Source organism: Dreissena polymorpha, chromosome 1 (assembly GCF_020536995.1).
Source record: "Dreissena polymorpha isolate Duluth1 chromosome 1, UMN_Dpol_1.0, whole genome shotgun sequence".
In the NCBI taxonomy this organism is placed as follows: domain Eukaryota; kingdom Metazoa; phylum Mollusca; class Bivalvia; order Myida; family Dreissenidae; genus Dreissena; species Dreissena polymorpha.
In genome coordinates, this window is record NC_068355.1 from 48,397,444 (window position 1) to 48,411,424 (window position 13,981).

General features: G+C 34.5%; 1 protein-coding gene and 1 long non-coding RNA gene across 4 annotated transcripts in view; both read right to left on the reverse strand.

Moving 5' to 3' along the window:
* LOC127879407 (serine/threonine-protein kinase fray2-like) overlaps positions 1–13,963 on the reverse strand; it is a 29,889-nt gene extending 15,926 nt beyond the window's left edge. The window contains exons 1-3 of one of the 3 annotated variants that reach the window (XM_052426194.1): positions 13,887–13,963; positions 6,741–6,857; positions 4,915–5,016 (exon numbers count right to left, since the gene is read on the reverse strand). In XM_052426194.1, the coding sequence (XP_052282154.1) occupies positions 4,915–5,016; positions 6,741–6,831 (193 nt within the window). In that variant the 5' untranslated portion in view covers positions 6,832–6,857; positions 13,887–13,963. Of the gene's footprint in view, positions 1–4,914; positions 5,017–6,740; positions 7,562–13,855 lie in introns of those variants that run through there. The other 2 variants (XM_052426205.1, XM_052426216.1) reach the window with 2 other exon arrangements.
* The window catches only part of LOC127879462 (uncharacterized), a 135,091-nt gene that overhangs the window by 21,406 nt on the left and 99,704 nt on the right, over positions 1–13,981 (reverse strand). The window lies entirely within an intron of this gene.

Sequence of the window (13,981 nt, forward strand, 5' to 3'; positions counted from 1 at the left end):
GCGTTTTAACGTGTTGTGGCTATCGATCTTTTACGATTAGCGTACAGCGAAGTGCCGAGGTTATACATTTTGATGTACCCACTCACGTCTTTTGTTAAATTATAGTTTCATTTCTCGGCCGATTTTGACAAATTATATATCATTAGAAAGCTTACGTTACGTAGTAAACAGATATATCAATATATATTAAGTTTTTCTTCTGATTTCGACAGCCCGGCGAGTTATAACTTAAACTTTTGCAAATATCATACCGTTTTGGAGTTTTAGAATCTAGATTTACGGTTGACATGTTCGTACTTAATACCAATTTGTAGCGTTTATATTTGGAGTTCAGTTTTAAAAATTACATCTTGCTTAGGAGAATAGAATTCTGTATACGATAGAAAAAAAATTTGTTTAAAAACGAAAGTAATTAAGGAATGAAGGCGGGAAAATGTAGCGCGCGTTCCTAACGCACTGAACTGATGCTACGGTCTTGGCGATTATGCTTTTGTTTAGAAACCGGCCATTTAATTTCTTTTGCCATCTTATTATATTTTTTAGGGAATATATTGTAGTATTTTGTTCACGAAACATATCAATAAAGCTTATTATAAATGAATCTTAATAAATTAACGATTTCAGCTCTTGTCTATAACACAGAAAGGGTGTAAAATTTATGATGAAACAGCGTATATAGCGGACCCTCTCGATATTATTCGGTTTTGCATGCATACTTGAAATAAAATGGGTGTCAAAAACATTCATCGTTTGTTGTTTATTATCAACAAGGTAATTATGTATAATTATTTGAAATGTTATTTACCTTAAATTATCAATTTATTAAAGATTCTTGAAAATCACGGTCCGTGTTACGCGGGTCATTTCGTATTTTGACATCAGGGCATCATGTCCAACTATTGAAAATCAGATTTTTTTTCACCGGGACGATGACGGCTTGGATTTAGACAGGCAGACAGATAGTTTATTCAGACTTAAACAACAGAACATCGTCTTCAACTCAAATATATAAATTATTTAAAGACGAATTGTTAGGTGATTACACATATAGCAGTGATGATTCTGAGAATGTTGCCATGTTTTTTATCCGTGTAATATAGAGTCCATGGTTTGAGCATTTTTATCGCGGTGTTCAATAAAAGATATCTCAATAATCTTGTTTATTGATAGATCTGTGGTTTATTGCCCGTGTGTTCAGCACAAGCCAATTATCTCGTTATGATCAGATACTGTGCCGACCAATACTAAATAACACTATGGTGTCATACGCCACAGCAGGGACCTATACTTGTATATTGGTCCCTAACCACAGGTGGCAATGTCTGGTCAGTTTACACTTTTTATGATACCTCCATGTCTTCTCGTGGTATTAGTGGTCATTTCTTGGAGTAATGTAACGCCAAATACTCAATTTTGCGTTTATAAGATATGTAGCGTATTGAAAACATTTATAGTCATCTGCCCATACAGATTGCCATGAACTAAATACTGTATAGATGTCAGCCAGCTAAATCACAATAATTATAAGTGCTTAATACCTATACATGTACATTTTAAACCTTTAAAAAATCTAATACTTCACATTTAACGTATTTAGCGGGTACCGGTAAAAAAACTCCGTCATTTCGTAGTCCAATAAAGAGTGTATGGTAGTGTACGGAACAACATAATTAAAAACAGCATTCTCATTTGACCACAACAGGGTTAAATAATCTTTCCGAAAAATACAAATAATACAGAGTTTTAATTTAGAATTCTATATATTTATAACTCTGTTAACTTATAAAGATATTTCAATATACATGCATAGACAGTTGACCGTGATTTTCAAGAATCTTTAAATAATTTTAATTAATTGATAATTTATGGTTAATAACCTTTCATATAATTTTACATAATTACCTTTTTGATATTAAACAACAAACGATGAATGTTTTGACACCCATTATATTTGAAGTATGCAAAGCCGAAAAATATCAAGAGGGTCCGCTATACATTTGTATACGCTGTTTCATCATAAAATTAACACTCTTTCTGTGTTATAATCAAGAGATGAAATCGTAAATTTATTAAGCTTCATTAATACTTAGCTTTATGGATATGTCTCTAGAACAAAATATTTCAATATATTTCATAAAAAATATAATAATCATGGCAAAGGAAATTCAATGGCCGGTATCTAAACAAAAGCATAATCGCCAAGACCGCAGCATCAGTTCAGTGCGTTAGGAACGCGCGCTACATTTTCCCGCCTTCATTCCTTAATTACTTTCGTTTTTAAACAATTTTTTTTTCTATCGTATACAGAATTCTATTCTCCTAAGCAAGATGTTATTTTTAAAACTGAACTCCAAATATAAACGCTACAATTATGTATAAAGTACGAACATGTCAACCGTAAATCTAGATTCTAAAACTCCAAAACGGTATGTTATTTGCAAAAGTTAAAGTTATAACTCGCCGGGCTGCCGAAATCAGAAGAAAAACTTAATATATATTTATATATCTGAAAACTACGTTACGTAAGCTTTGTAATGATATATAATTTGTCAAAATCGGCCTAGAAATGAAACTATAATTTAACAAAATACGTGAGTGGGTACATCAAATTTATAACCTCGGCGCTTCGATAGAAGATCGATAGTATGACACGGTCACGTGACTTAGACACAACAAGATATTTGGCGTAACGGTCCCGTTTCATATCCGTGTAATCTAGAGTCCGTGTCAATATAAAGCATTTAATTACAAATTTCAATACATGCCAAAATCTGTAAAAATGTCCCTTTCATCAATTTTCACTTATCTGTGAAGTTTGATCAAAATTAGCATGTATTTTCAGTACAGATATCATTAAAAGTTAAAATGTACTCTCGCACAATGGTTTCACCTTATTACATAAAGATAATTGGGTTTTCTGTTAATTAACCAGTTGATCATACCGGTCATATTTAACCCATGTATGCCTGGCGTCTAGAAAAAAGCCTTGGCAAACAGCGTAGACCCAGATGAGACGCGGCATGATGCGGCGTCTCATCTGTGTCTGTGCTGTTTGCTTTAAGGAATTTCTGTAAGAACAAGGGCTGTTTGTAAAACATGCATGCCCCCCATATGGGCTGTCAGTTGTAGTGGCAACCATTGTGTGAATACGTTTTTTCTCACTGTGACCTTGACCTTGACCTAATGTAAGTTTTCAATCCGGAAACCATTAATCTAATTTCGAGTCAACTGTGACCCTTGACCTTGGACCTAGTGACCCTGAAAATCAATAGGGTCATCTGCCAGTCATGATCAAGTGGGGAGTGAGAGGGGGGTATAATGTGGGGTGTGAAGTAATAATTAATTAGCTGTCTATGGGGTGTAGTACCAGTAATTATTACATGTTAAAAAAAAAATCAAAAAATTTGGGGGGTGGGGGTAGGGCGGTGAGGAGGGGGGTCAATGTGGTGTGTGGTAATTTTGTTAAGATGTTTAAAAAAAAATGGGGGGGGTGAGGTGTGGGTGGTGGGGGTTGGGGGGGTGGGGGTTCGAGGGGGGTCCTCCTGTGGGTGTGGGTTCTTTCCTCCTATGTTTTTTCACCAAAACTGGGGGGTGGGGGGGGTCGGGGGGGTGGGGCGGTGTAGGGGGGTACCTCATGTCGGGTGTGGTCCTTTATACAGCTGTTTCCCCCCCCCTGGGGGGGGGGGGGGGGGGGCGGGGGGGTAGGGGGAGTGAGAGGGGGGTTTAATGTGGGGTGTGGTAATTTATAAGATGTTTTTAAAAAAAATTGGGGCGTGGAGGGGTAGGGGGGTGGGGGGGGGGGTAGGGGGGTGGGGGGGTTAGAGGGGATAATAATGTGGGGTGTGGTTATTTATTAGATGTTTAAAAAAAATGGGGGGTTGGGGGGGTGAGGGGTAGGGGGGAGTGAGAGGGGGGTATAATGTGGGGTGTGGTAATTTATTAATGTTTAAAAAAAAAAAAAATGTTTGGGGGGAGTGGGGGGTTGGGGGGTAGGGGGAGTGGGGCGTAAGAGGGGGTATAATGTGGGGTGTGGTTATTTATAAGATGTTTTAAAAAAATTATTTTTTTTAGGGGAAGGTGGTATTTATTAGATGTTTAAAAAAAAATTGGGGGGGGGGCGGGGCTGGGGGGTAGGGGGGGGTGGGGGCTGGGGGGTGGGGGTGAGGGGGGTTTAATGTGGGTGTGTGGTTATTTATTAGATGATGTTTAAAAAAAAATTGGGGGGGGGGCTGATATCCTCTATTCATTAAACATGAAATTTTAACTTATTGCATTTGTTTCCCCTGTATATAAGAAAGATATAATAGTGTATTACCTCCCCTGTCCTGCTTATATTTATATTAATCAACAAAATTAAACATTAACACAATATTTAATATACAAAATATACAAAAAAAATCATATTCTGATAATATTTTTACTGATCCACTTTATTTTACTCAAAGAATGATGTTTCATTGGACTGATTATTATAGATTTAGGATTACAGACCAGTTGCTTCAGTTATATTGTTCAGAGTTCGCCTTGTTGGCAGTGTATGCATTCTTGAGTTATCATCCAAAAACCATTTTACTATTTCGGGTCACCATGACCTTGACCTTTGACCTAGTGACCTCAAAATCAATAGGGGTCATCTGCGAGTCATGATCAATGTACCTATGAAGTTTCATGATCCTAGGCTCAAGCGTTCTTGAGTTATCATCTGACAACCACCTGGTGGACGGACCGACAGACCGACCGACAGACTGACATGAGCAAAGCAATATACCCCCTCTTCTTCGAAGGGGGGCATAAAAATTCTAAAGATAGAAATAAATATACTAGACATCCCTTATGTAAGAAATAAATTGATCCAATTTAGAAGGATGGGAGAGTCCACTAGGCATAAATCGGTTAAACTTACAATCTACTTACCCATAGTAAGCTGTGATGGTTGTGCAAAGATGTTATATACATCCACCTGCCGGACGGTTCTTGGCTCAAGTATGGTGCACACTGCTGTGTCCTCCATATTAGCTGAAATGTTCACAAAACCAATGATAAATAAATCAATAATCTATTGCTACAAACAGATTTATCATTTATCACAAAAATAATTGACATTCTTATAACTTGGTTGTTATTTCAAACACTTGGCTAGGATAAAAAGTTCTATAAAATGAGATTTAAATTTACAATCTACCAGCAGCATTGTTGTTTTTGATCATCCAGATGTATGGTAAAGGCAACATGAGAATACCTAATTTTCTTCTTTTTATAATATATATATAAATAAATAAATATATATATATATATATATATATATCGTGTTTATTTAATGTGTTTCACAAAATACTGAGATTGATATCTTATTTTAAATTCAAGTAATGACATAATGCTTGAAGTTTAAAACATACTATTTCAAGAAATTTGACCTTTCTGATTGATTTTGACATTAAAAAACAAGAAATATATATATGAAACATTAAAAGTTTAATATTCAAGAAAAGAAAAAAAGAGATATAAAATCAGGTTTGAAAAGGGGGTGAATAATTATTTTTCCAATTCCAAAGAATGTAATAAGTGTAGCATTAGTTATATTACTAAATAATTAACCAGCATTGTGATGTTGATTTTAATTTATACCACATTATAGGTACATCTCTATATACAAACTAGGCATAAGCATTCTAGAGTAATAATCCGGAAACCATTTTACTGTTTCGAGTCACTGTGACCTTGACCTTTGACCTGAAAATCAATAGGGGTCATCTGCCAGTCATGATCAATGTACCTATGAAGTTTCATGATCCTAGGCATAAGCATTCTTGAGTTATCATCCGGAAACCATTTTACTATTTCGAGTCACTATGACCTTGACCTTTGACCTAGTAACCTGAAAATCAATAGGGGTCATCTGCCAGTCATGATCAATGTACCTATGAAGTTTCATGATCCTGGGCCAAAGAGTTCTTGAGTTATCATCCGGAAACCATCTGCAGGCTTTTTCCGCCCTATGCCACGGGTCCGAAATTCGGCCCCATTCCCAATGCAAATCTGGTTGTTTTTTTCCCAATTGAAAAAAAAATTCCCAATTAAAAAAAAAAAAAAAAAATTTTTTTTTTTTTTTTTTTTTTTTTTTTTTTTTTTTACCCTTTTTATATATAAGTTGACCTGATCTGGTGTAGAAAATAGAAAGTATTGCATAATTAAATTATCTGTTGCCTTGAATTTGTTTTAAGAACTGTAAAATATGTTAATGATTATTTAAGACTTTCCTTTTTTTCCTCAAAATCCGGCGCTTCCCGTGATTTTTTTCACCTCAAAAAGGCCAAGCCTTTTTTCCAAATTCAGATTAAAAAACCTGCACTAATCACACATGTTCATAATATTTTGTAAAATTTTAATAATAAGTTATCAAAATAGTCGTTATTTACCAGTTAATGGCTTCTTTGAAATATAAGAAACACTGTTTTAAATAATTTACATGCGATAATTTTTCCCAATTGAGCCAATTTAGCGATTAATTTTTTTCCCAAAATGGGGGTTTTCACGACGCGAAATTCCCAAAATTCCAGTGTGGCGTTTTCCCAAAATGGAGCGGAAAAAGCCTGATCTGGTGGACGGAACAACGGACAGACGGACCGACCGACATGTGCAAAACAATATACTCCCTCTTCTTCAAAGGGGGGTATAAATATTGAAATGATCTAGAAATGATCAACCAAAGGCTTGATTTGGGAACTTAAATAGAAAGGTACCATTAAATTCTTCTCCGTGTATTGAAATGGTTCCCAGTAGGAGAGCCACTGACATCAAACACACAGACATAATATTGTCTTCAGTAAACATGTCTTATGCTCTGATGCTCATTTGATCTGAAAGAGTACATTTAATAAACAATATGTTATTAAAAACAAACAGAAGGTGACAGCTGCAAACATTATAAAACTATAACTATAAAATCAAATGTTCCTCTTATTGTGTGGGGCCGTCTATAAAGCATGTCGCACTATTTTTTACCATTTTTGAACTCCACCACACTCCTTCCACCTGTTGCAAATCTCTGACACTCCCTTAAAGTATGGCACACATTTTTGACCATTTTTAAACCCCCATCCCACTCCTGTTGCAAATCTCGGACCCTCACTTAAAGTTCTGCACACTTTCGAACAATTGTTTTTCAACACCTATTTTTTTTTTAAATCTAAAACACACTTTTACACACATTCAATTTAGATTTACAAATTATGTGACAAAGTCTTGTGCTACATTGAATATGTTTATAATGGGCCTCTTGCCCTATGAATTAAGTTGAATTTAAAAATATTAACTGAACATCATCCATCCATAGTGAACTGTTCATCCATATTAGGTAACAACTGGCATCAATCTTTTAAGCTATTGAATTTTACTAAAAAATTAAAAAATGATTAAAAATAAAATTTAAAACAAGATATGTGTTTGTCAGAAACACTATGTCCCCTTTTGCGCTGCTTTGAAGCTATATATTTGACCTTTGACCTTGAATGATGACCTTGACCTTTCACCACTCAAAATGTGCAGCTCCATGAGATACACATGCATGCCAAATATCAAGTTGCTATATTCAATATAGCAAAAGTTATGGAAAAATGTTAAAGTTGGCGCAAACAGACCAACCAACAGACAGGGCAAAACAATATGTCCCCCACTATAGTGGTGGGGGACATAAATATTAATGTGTGATGTCTCACATGGCCTGAAACCCACTCCCTCACTACCACCACCCGGTGGCAAACTGTCACATTTTCTTACACCCCCCCCCCCCCTGAGCATTACATACTTTATGAAGGGCAGCACGATTTACCCAAATACACCCTAATGCTACCCAAATACTCATAATTCTCATAATTTTGACTCATTATGGAATGTTTGTCCGTATTTTTGGATTTTTTTAATCAGCTGAATTAAAAATAATGATTTTGTGCTGATTAGAACTTAGAAGTCATTAGGGTTAGGCTTAGGGCTAGGGTTAGGTTTTTAATTCCTAAGATACCACCTTTTTCTTAATATTGCTTCACTTGTTAAATTTTTTTCCAAAAATATGGACAAACATGCCATTATGAGTAAAAATTATGAGTATTTGGGTAGTAGTTGGGTGTATTTGGGTAAATCATGTATTTGGGGGGGGTGTATTTGGGAGTGTATTTGCGTGTATTTGGGGGTGTATTTGGGTCAATCCTGCCACCCTTTTATGGATGGCCCTTGTGTATTACAATAAGTTAATGTTGGTATATATTATAACATATATAGCAGCGATTTTCCTTCTTCTTTATAAAGTACCGGTAAACGGTACTTTCCCAATCGAGCGAAAATTCCCAAATTCCCAATCCGCATCTGAAAAAATCCCAATCGGCGTCCGAATTTTGTCTCAAAACGATCGAAAGTTTCGTAACAAAACCCAACTTTCGGCGAGCAAACAAAGAAAATCGTATAGTTGTGTGTAACCACGCGCTCGATTAATATTGGGTTTTATTATTCAGCGCATTCAATCCATAGAGTCGTTACTGTTTGCGGTTCTTTTGTCAGGCAGCCAGCGTACTGTTTGACGTCGGTTTGAAACCTTATCGTAGTTTGAAATGCCCTCCAGCGCTGCCTCTGTGGAAAGGTTGTTCAGTCTAATGAACAATCTTTGCACGACCAATCGGAACCGTCTATCACAGGACACATTGACAGCTCTAATGATGCTGTGCAGAGAGGGATGCCAGCAACTGAGTGATGATCAAACATCAAAGATTGTTGAAATTTTCAAAAAAATGAAAGAGACATTGCTTTATAAGAGATTAAAACAACTAGTAATTGATTTTGTGTCTTCTATATAATATTTTGTTATTTATATCAACTTTATTACTTTAAGTAATGGTCATTGAGGCATGCCTGCAAATGATTATTTTAATGGGTATGTTCAATTAAGTTTGAACTGTATGATGAATTCAATAAGACCCAAACTTCACGACGCAATTTTCCCAATTTAAGGATTTCACGACTTGATTTTCCCCAATTTTGAGGTTTTCATGACTCAATTATTCCCAATTGGACCGGTACGGGTACTTTTCCCAATTGGACAAGGAAAATCGCTGTATAGTAACATAAAAACAGTTGCCTGCAGCATTTTTTTTAAATTTAACTGAATAGACCAACACTGATCATCCCAAAAAAATCTTTCTACAATTTACAAGAGCTTCATGGAATGCCCAATGTTATGGTGATGGGGATGGAATCAGCCTATTCATTGTTAGTTGCATTATTCACCTTTGCACAGTTTCACCCCTAAACCAATAGGCGCAAACACAAAATCTTATATTTAGGAGTGCTGTATCGGGACAAGAAGAGGGACTCTAAGCTTTATAACCCCAAGCCTTCACAGCAAAAATTATCAAAGGTTCTGAGAGTAGGTTAATATGGACTTATTCATTGTAAACAATCGACGTGCAGCACAATGTTTCGCAGACAAGACATACGTTCATTGGATCAGAACTAGGACTGGTTTTACAGTGTTAACAAATGTCAATACTTATAATTACTCCAGAACACTTCAAATTCCATTTTTTGTTCCTCGAAACAGCTCATTTTCTTACAGTAACAAGGTTGTGTGTACTCCTATAAATATGAGGTCTATATACATTGACTAATTATTTGGACTAGTTTGTTTGTAGATTGATTTGAAATTGTCAAAACATGCATAAAAACAGGGACCTATACAAACAAAGGGATGAGACACTCACTGAACCGAAGAACAAACTAACGCGTTGTTACGCAAAAGGGAAACGAGACTTGCGACCCAACGAGACTTCGCGCTTCGAGGCAAATTTTCACAGCCGCCATTTTGACAAAGCGAGACCGTGACAAAGCAATCGAGAAAGAATAAGAGTACAAATTAACCAAGTGTTGCCAGCACAGAAGTATTCATTGCAAAGGTTTGTTGAGTTTGATACATCTTATTGTTTCATTTGTTTTCGACACTGCTTCGTATTTACTTATAAAACAACGGTGGGTATTTTCACCAAATCATGCGTATCATTGTTTACACTTCCATAATCCGAGAAACGTGTGTCGTGGCTTTTTTCAAAAGGCTTGGTCAAATAAAGCTCTATACTATTCATGTTGGTATTCTTACAAACGTTACATTTCAACGCATTGTGTGATGCTAATTTTATTTGTATTATTAGCAAATTCATGATTTTGAATGAGCACAAAGGCAATACAATTTTAATCATTTTTTTTTATTTTACCACTTTCAGTTTCATCAACATATGCCGTGGCTCTTTTTGAAAGGCTCAGTCAATACTAGCCCTATATATATCATGTTGGTATCTTTACAAATGTTACATTTTAATGCATTGTGTGGTGCAAATTTAATTTGCATTATTTGCAAAGGTATAATTTTGTATTAGCTCAAAGATTATACAATTTTAGTCATTTTTTTTATTTTTTAATCACTATCAGTTTGATCAACATATGTCGTGGCTCTTTTCGAAAGGCTCAGTCAATACTAGCCCTATATTAACCTTATGGGTATCTTTACAAACATAACATTTCAACACATTGTGTGATGCTAATTTTATTTGTATTATTTGCAAATTCATGATTTTGAATGAGCACAAAAGCAATACAATTTTAGTCATTTTTTTTATTTTTTTACCACTATCAGTTTCATCAACATATGTCGTGGCTCTTTTTGAAAGGCTCAGTCAATACTAGCCCTATATATATCATGTTGGTATGTTTACAAACGTTGCATTTCAATGCATTGTGTGGTGCAAATTTAATTTGCATTATTTGCAAAGGCATAATTTTGTATTAGTTCAAAGATTATACAATTTTAGTCATTTTTTTATTTTGTAATCACTATCAGTTTGATCAACATATGTCGTGGCTCTTTTCGAAAGGCTCAGTCAATACTAGCCCTATATTAATCTTATCTTTACAAACATTACATTTCAACGCATTGTGTGATGATAATTTTATTTGTATTATTTGCAAATTCATGATTTTGAATGAGCACAAAAGCAATATAATTTTAGTCATTTTTTTATTTTTTTACAATTTCAGTTTGATTAACATATGTTGTGGCTTAAAGGCTCAGTCAATACTAGCCCTATAGTTATCATGTTTGTATCCTTACAAACGTTACATTTCAATGCATTGTGTCAATTTGTGTGGTGCAAATTTAATTTGCATTATTTGCAAAATCATAATTTTGTATTAGCTCAAAGATTATACAAATTTAGTCAATTTTTTATTTTGTAATCACTATCAATTTAATCAAATATGTCGCAGCATTTTAAGAAAGGCTCGGTCAATACTAGCCCTATAATAATCATGATGGTATCTTTACAAACGTTGCATTTCAAAATATTTTGTGGTGCAAATTTCATTTGCATTATTTGAAAAATCATAATTTTGTATAAGCTCAAAAACAATACAATTTTAGTCATTTTTTAGATTTTATAACCACTATTAATTTAATCAACATATGTCGCAGCATTTTTGGAAAGGCTCAGTCAATACTAGCCCGTTATTAATCTTGTTGGTTTAAATTCATATTGTTTTATATTTTCAGTGTGCTGAAAAGAAGCAAAAGAGGGTCTCTTGCTCTTTAGACGGAAAGTTTGACCCCGCAAAGAAAAATGTCATGACGCCAGCGAAACTTGGGCGTACAAACCCAGGTCATTTCCACATTAAAAACTTTGAATGGTTGAAAAACATTGTGGACTTTAAATAGTGCTGACATACATGTGTGTTCACAGCTATGCCAAGGATACGGATACTGTCTGATTTAACACGGAAATTGGATTCCTTTCTTTTCCTGAGACGTACCTTGACCATCCCAGCACTAAGATGATGTTACTATATTCATGTCTACTATATAAAGCAGTGGCGACAACAAACTTCACAAACCTTCAGACTTGCCGAAGACAAAAGAAAATTCAGTATGAATTAGTTTTAAATATTCAATTGATTAAATTAAACATTTGCATTTTTTCATAAATGAACACATTCCAGCAGTGAATATCTCTGCTTAACTCAAAAGTGACTGTTAGATCTTTGATCATGTTAATCAAAAATGTGTTCCCAAAACTCATTATAAATATAAAATTTTCAAACTTGTTTAAACAAGATAATTTGGTATTTAATTTTAGTAAGCTTTTTGTATTGCTGTAGGCTTCGAATAAATCTTCTGCATAACCATGTCAGGAGGAATCTCAATCTTTTGTTGTTGAAATAATAAATAGAAAATTGTTAGTATTATTATCAAATTTTTGTTGTTCTATTTCACATTGCAAATGGTAACTTGTGCAAAATCTTTTACAAACATGTGATTTTTTTACATGCTATTGAGTTTTTAAAATATTTTCTTTAACTGAATGCTCATTACACTTAGTAACATGAATGTATTGTTACACATACTCTTAAACTTAAATAATACCAAGATTACTTATCATGCATGAACTAATGTGTATGTTTCAGTGATTAACTGATTTATACTGAGAAATAAAACATAAACGACTTTTATGAATTGCCTTGCCTTCAAATTCTGCTGATTTTTGTTCAATACTTGAACACGAAATCACGAAAAGACTTTCAGTACTACTATGGATATCATGTTCAAAAGGAGTCCAACAGAATAATATAATGGCATGCGAACCTTCATTGTCTCGGATGATGAACAATTATACATTTTAAATTGTAAGCAATTGGCAGGCGTTAATAATGTTGATATTTTTCACACAGCAGAGTAACATTTTTAATTAATTAAAAGACCGGTCTTTGCTACATGCACATATGTGCGATATACAATGGCAATTGAAACCCTGTGAAACAAATGGTATTGTTACTCGTCAACGCATCCGGTAATTGGGTTCCGTGTATCATACTGCGTGTTAATATAACTAATTATTTATTTACAAGACAAACAAGGCAAAATTGAACGAATATGCGAAACTTTACTGCGTCGGAGGTTAAAAGAACAGTTATACAGTTTGAGTTGTTTGCACTTAACATCTCTTGATTATGTTGCTATTTAAAACAAAACATGGTAACATTTTAATTCTATTAAAAGACCGGTCTTTTGTACATGCACATACGTGCGATAAATAACGGCAATTTAACCCTGGCGAAACAACCGGCAATTAATATTCATCAAAGGGTCCGATAATTGGGTCCCCGTTCGACATACTGCGTAATAATTAGACTAAATAATGATTGATTTTGAGATCAACAACGCAACAATTGAACGAATAGGTACTTGTTTATTTAACATAATATTATTTGAATCCGAAAAAACGTAACCCGCTCAATAAGCGAAATCCCTCGCAATCGATATCGTGTAGCCTCACTATCGCTACACAGGGACCAATCAATCGAGATTATCAAATCTCGCGCACCGGTTTATTATCGCTGCTACACAGGGACCAATCGATCGAGATTATCAAATCTCGGTTTATTTTGCGTGCTGTAACGGGATATCGCGAGGTTGCTTATCCCTGTGTTTGTATAGGTCCCTGATAAAAAGAAAATCAACAGGAAATTGCATTTTAAGTAAGGTACGACATTTTTCTTGTATTTAAAAAGATTTTAAATTTGTTTTCATAATAAATTAACGAAGATTATTAGCCTAATTAGGAAAGATTCAATCAAAATTTGGAATTCAATTTTTCACTGAAGTCGCGAATTTTATTCTATAACTGTACCCGCTATTATTTGAAATCGTATATAATGCAATTTAGGTTCATAAGATTCTCATCAGACGTACATAAGTTACGCAAAACATATATTCACTTGATTAATTTCTCTAAAAACATTTGAATTTATATCATTATTTTATACCTACCAAATTGTTTACCTGGTCAATTATTGTTTACCTGTGAATGGTACTTCCGTAAATGGCGAATTATCGGAACTTTTCGTGATAAATCGTCTATCTCCGGAATGCTCCATAACATACGGTCATTGTATA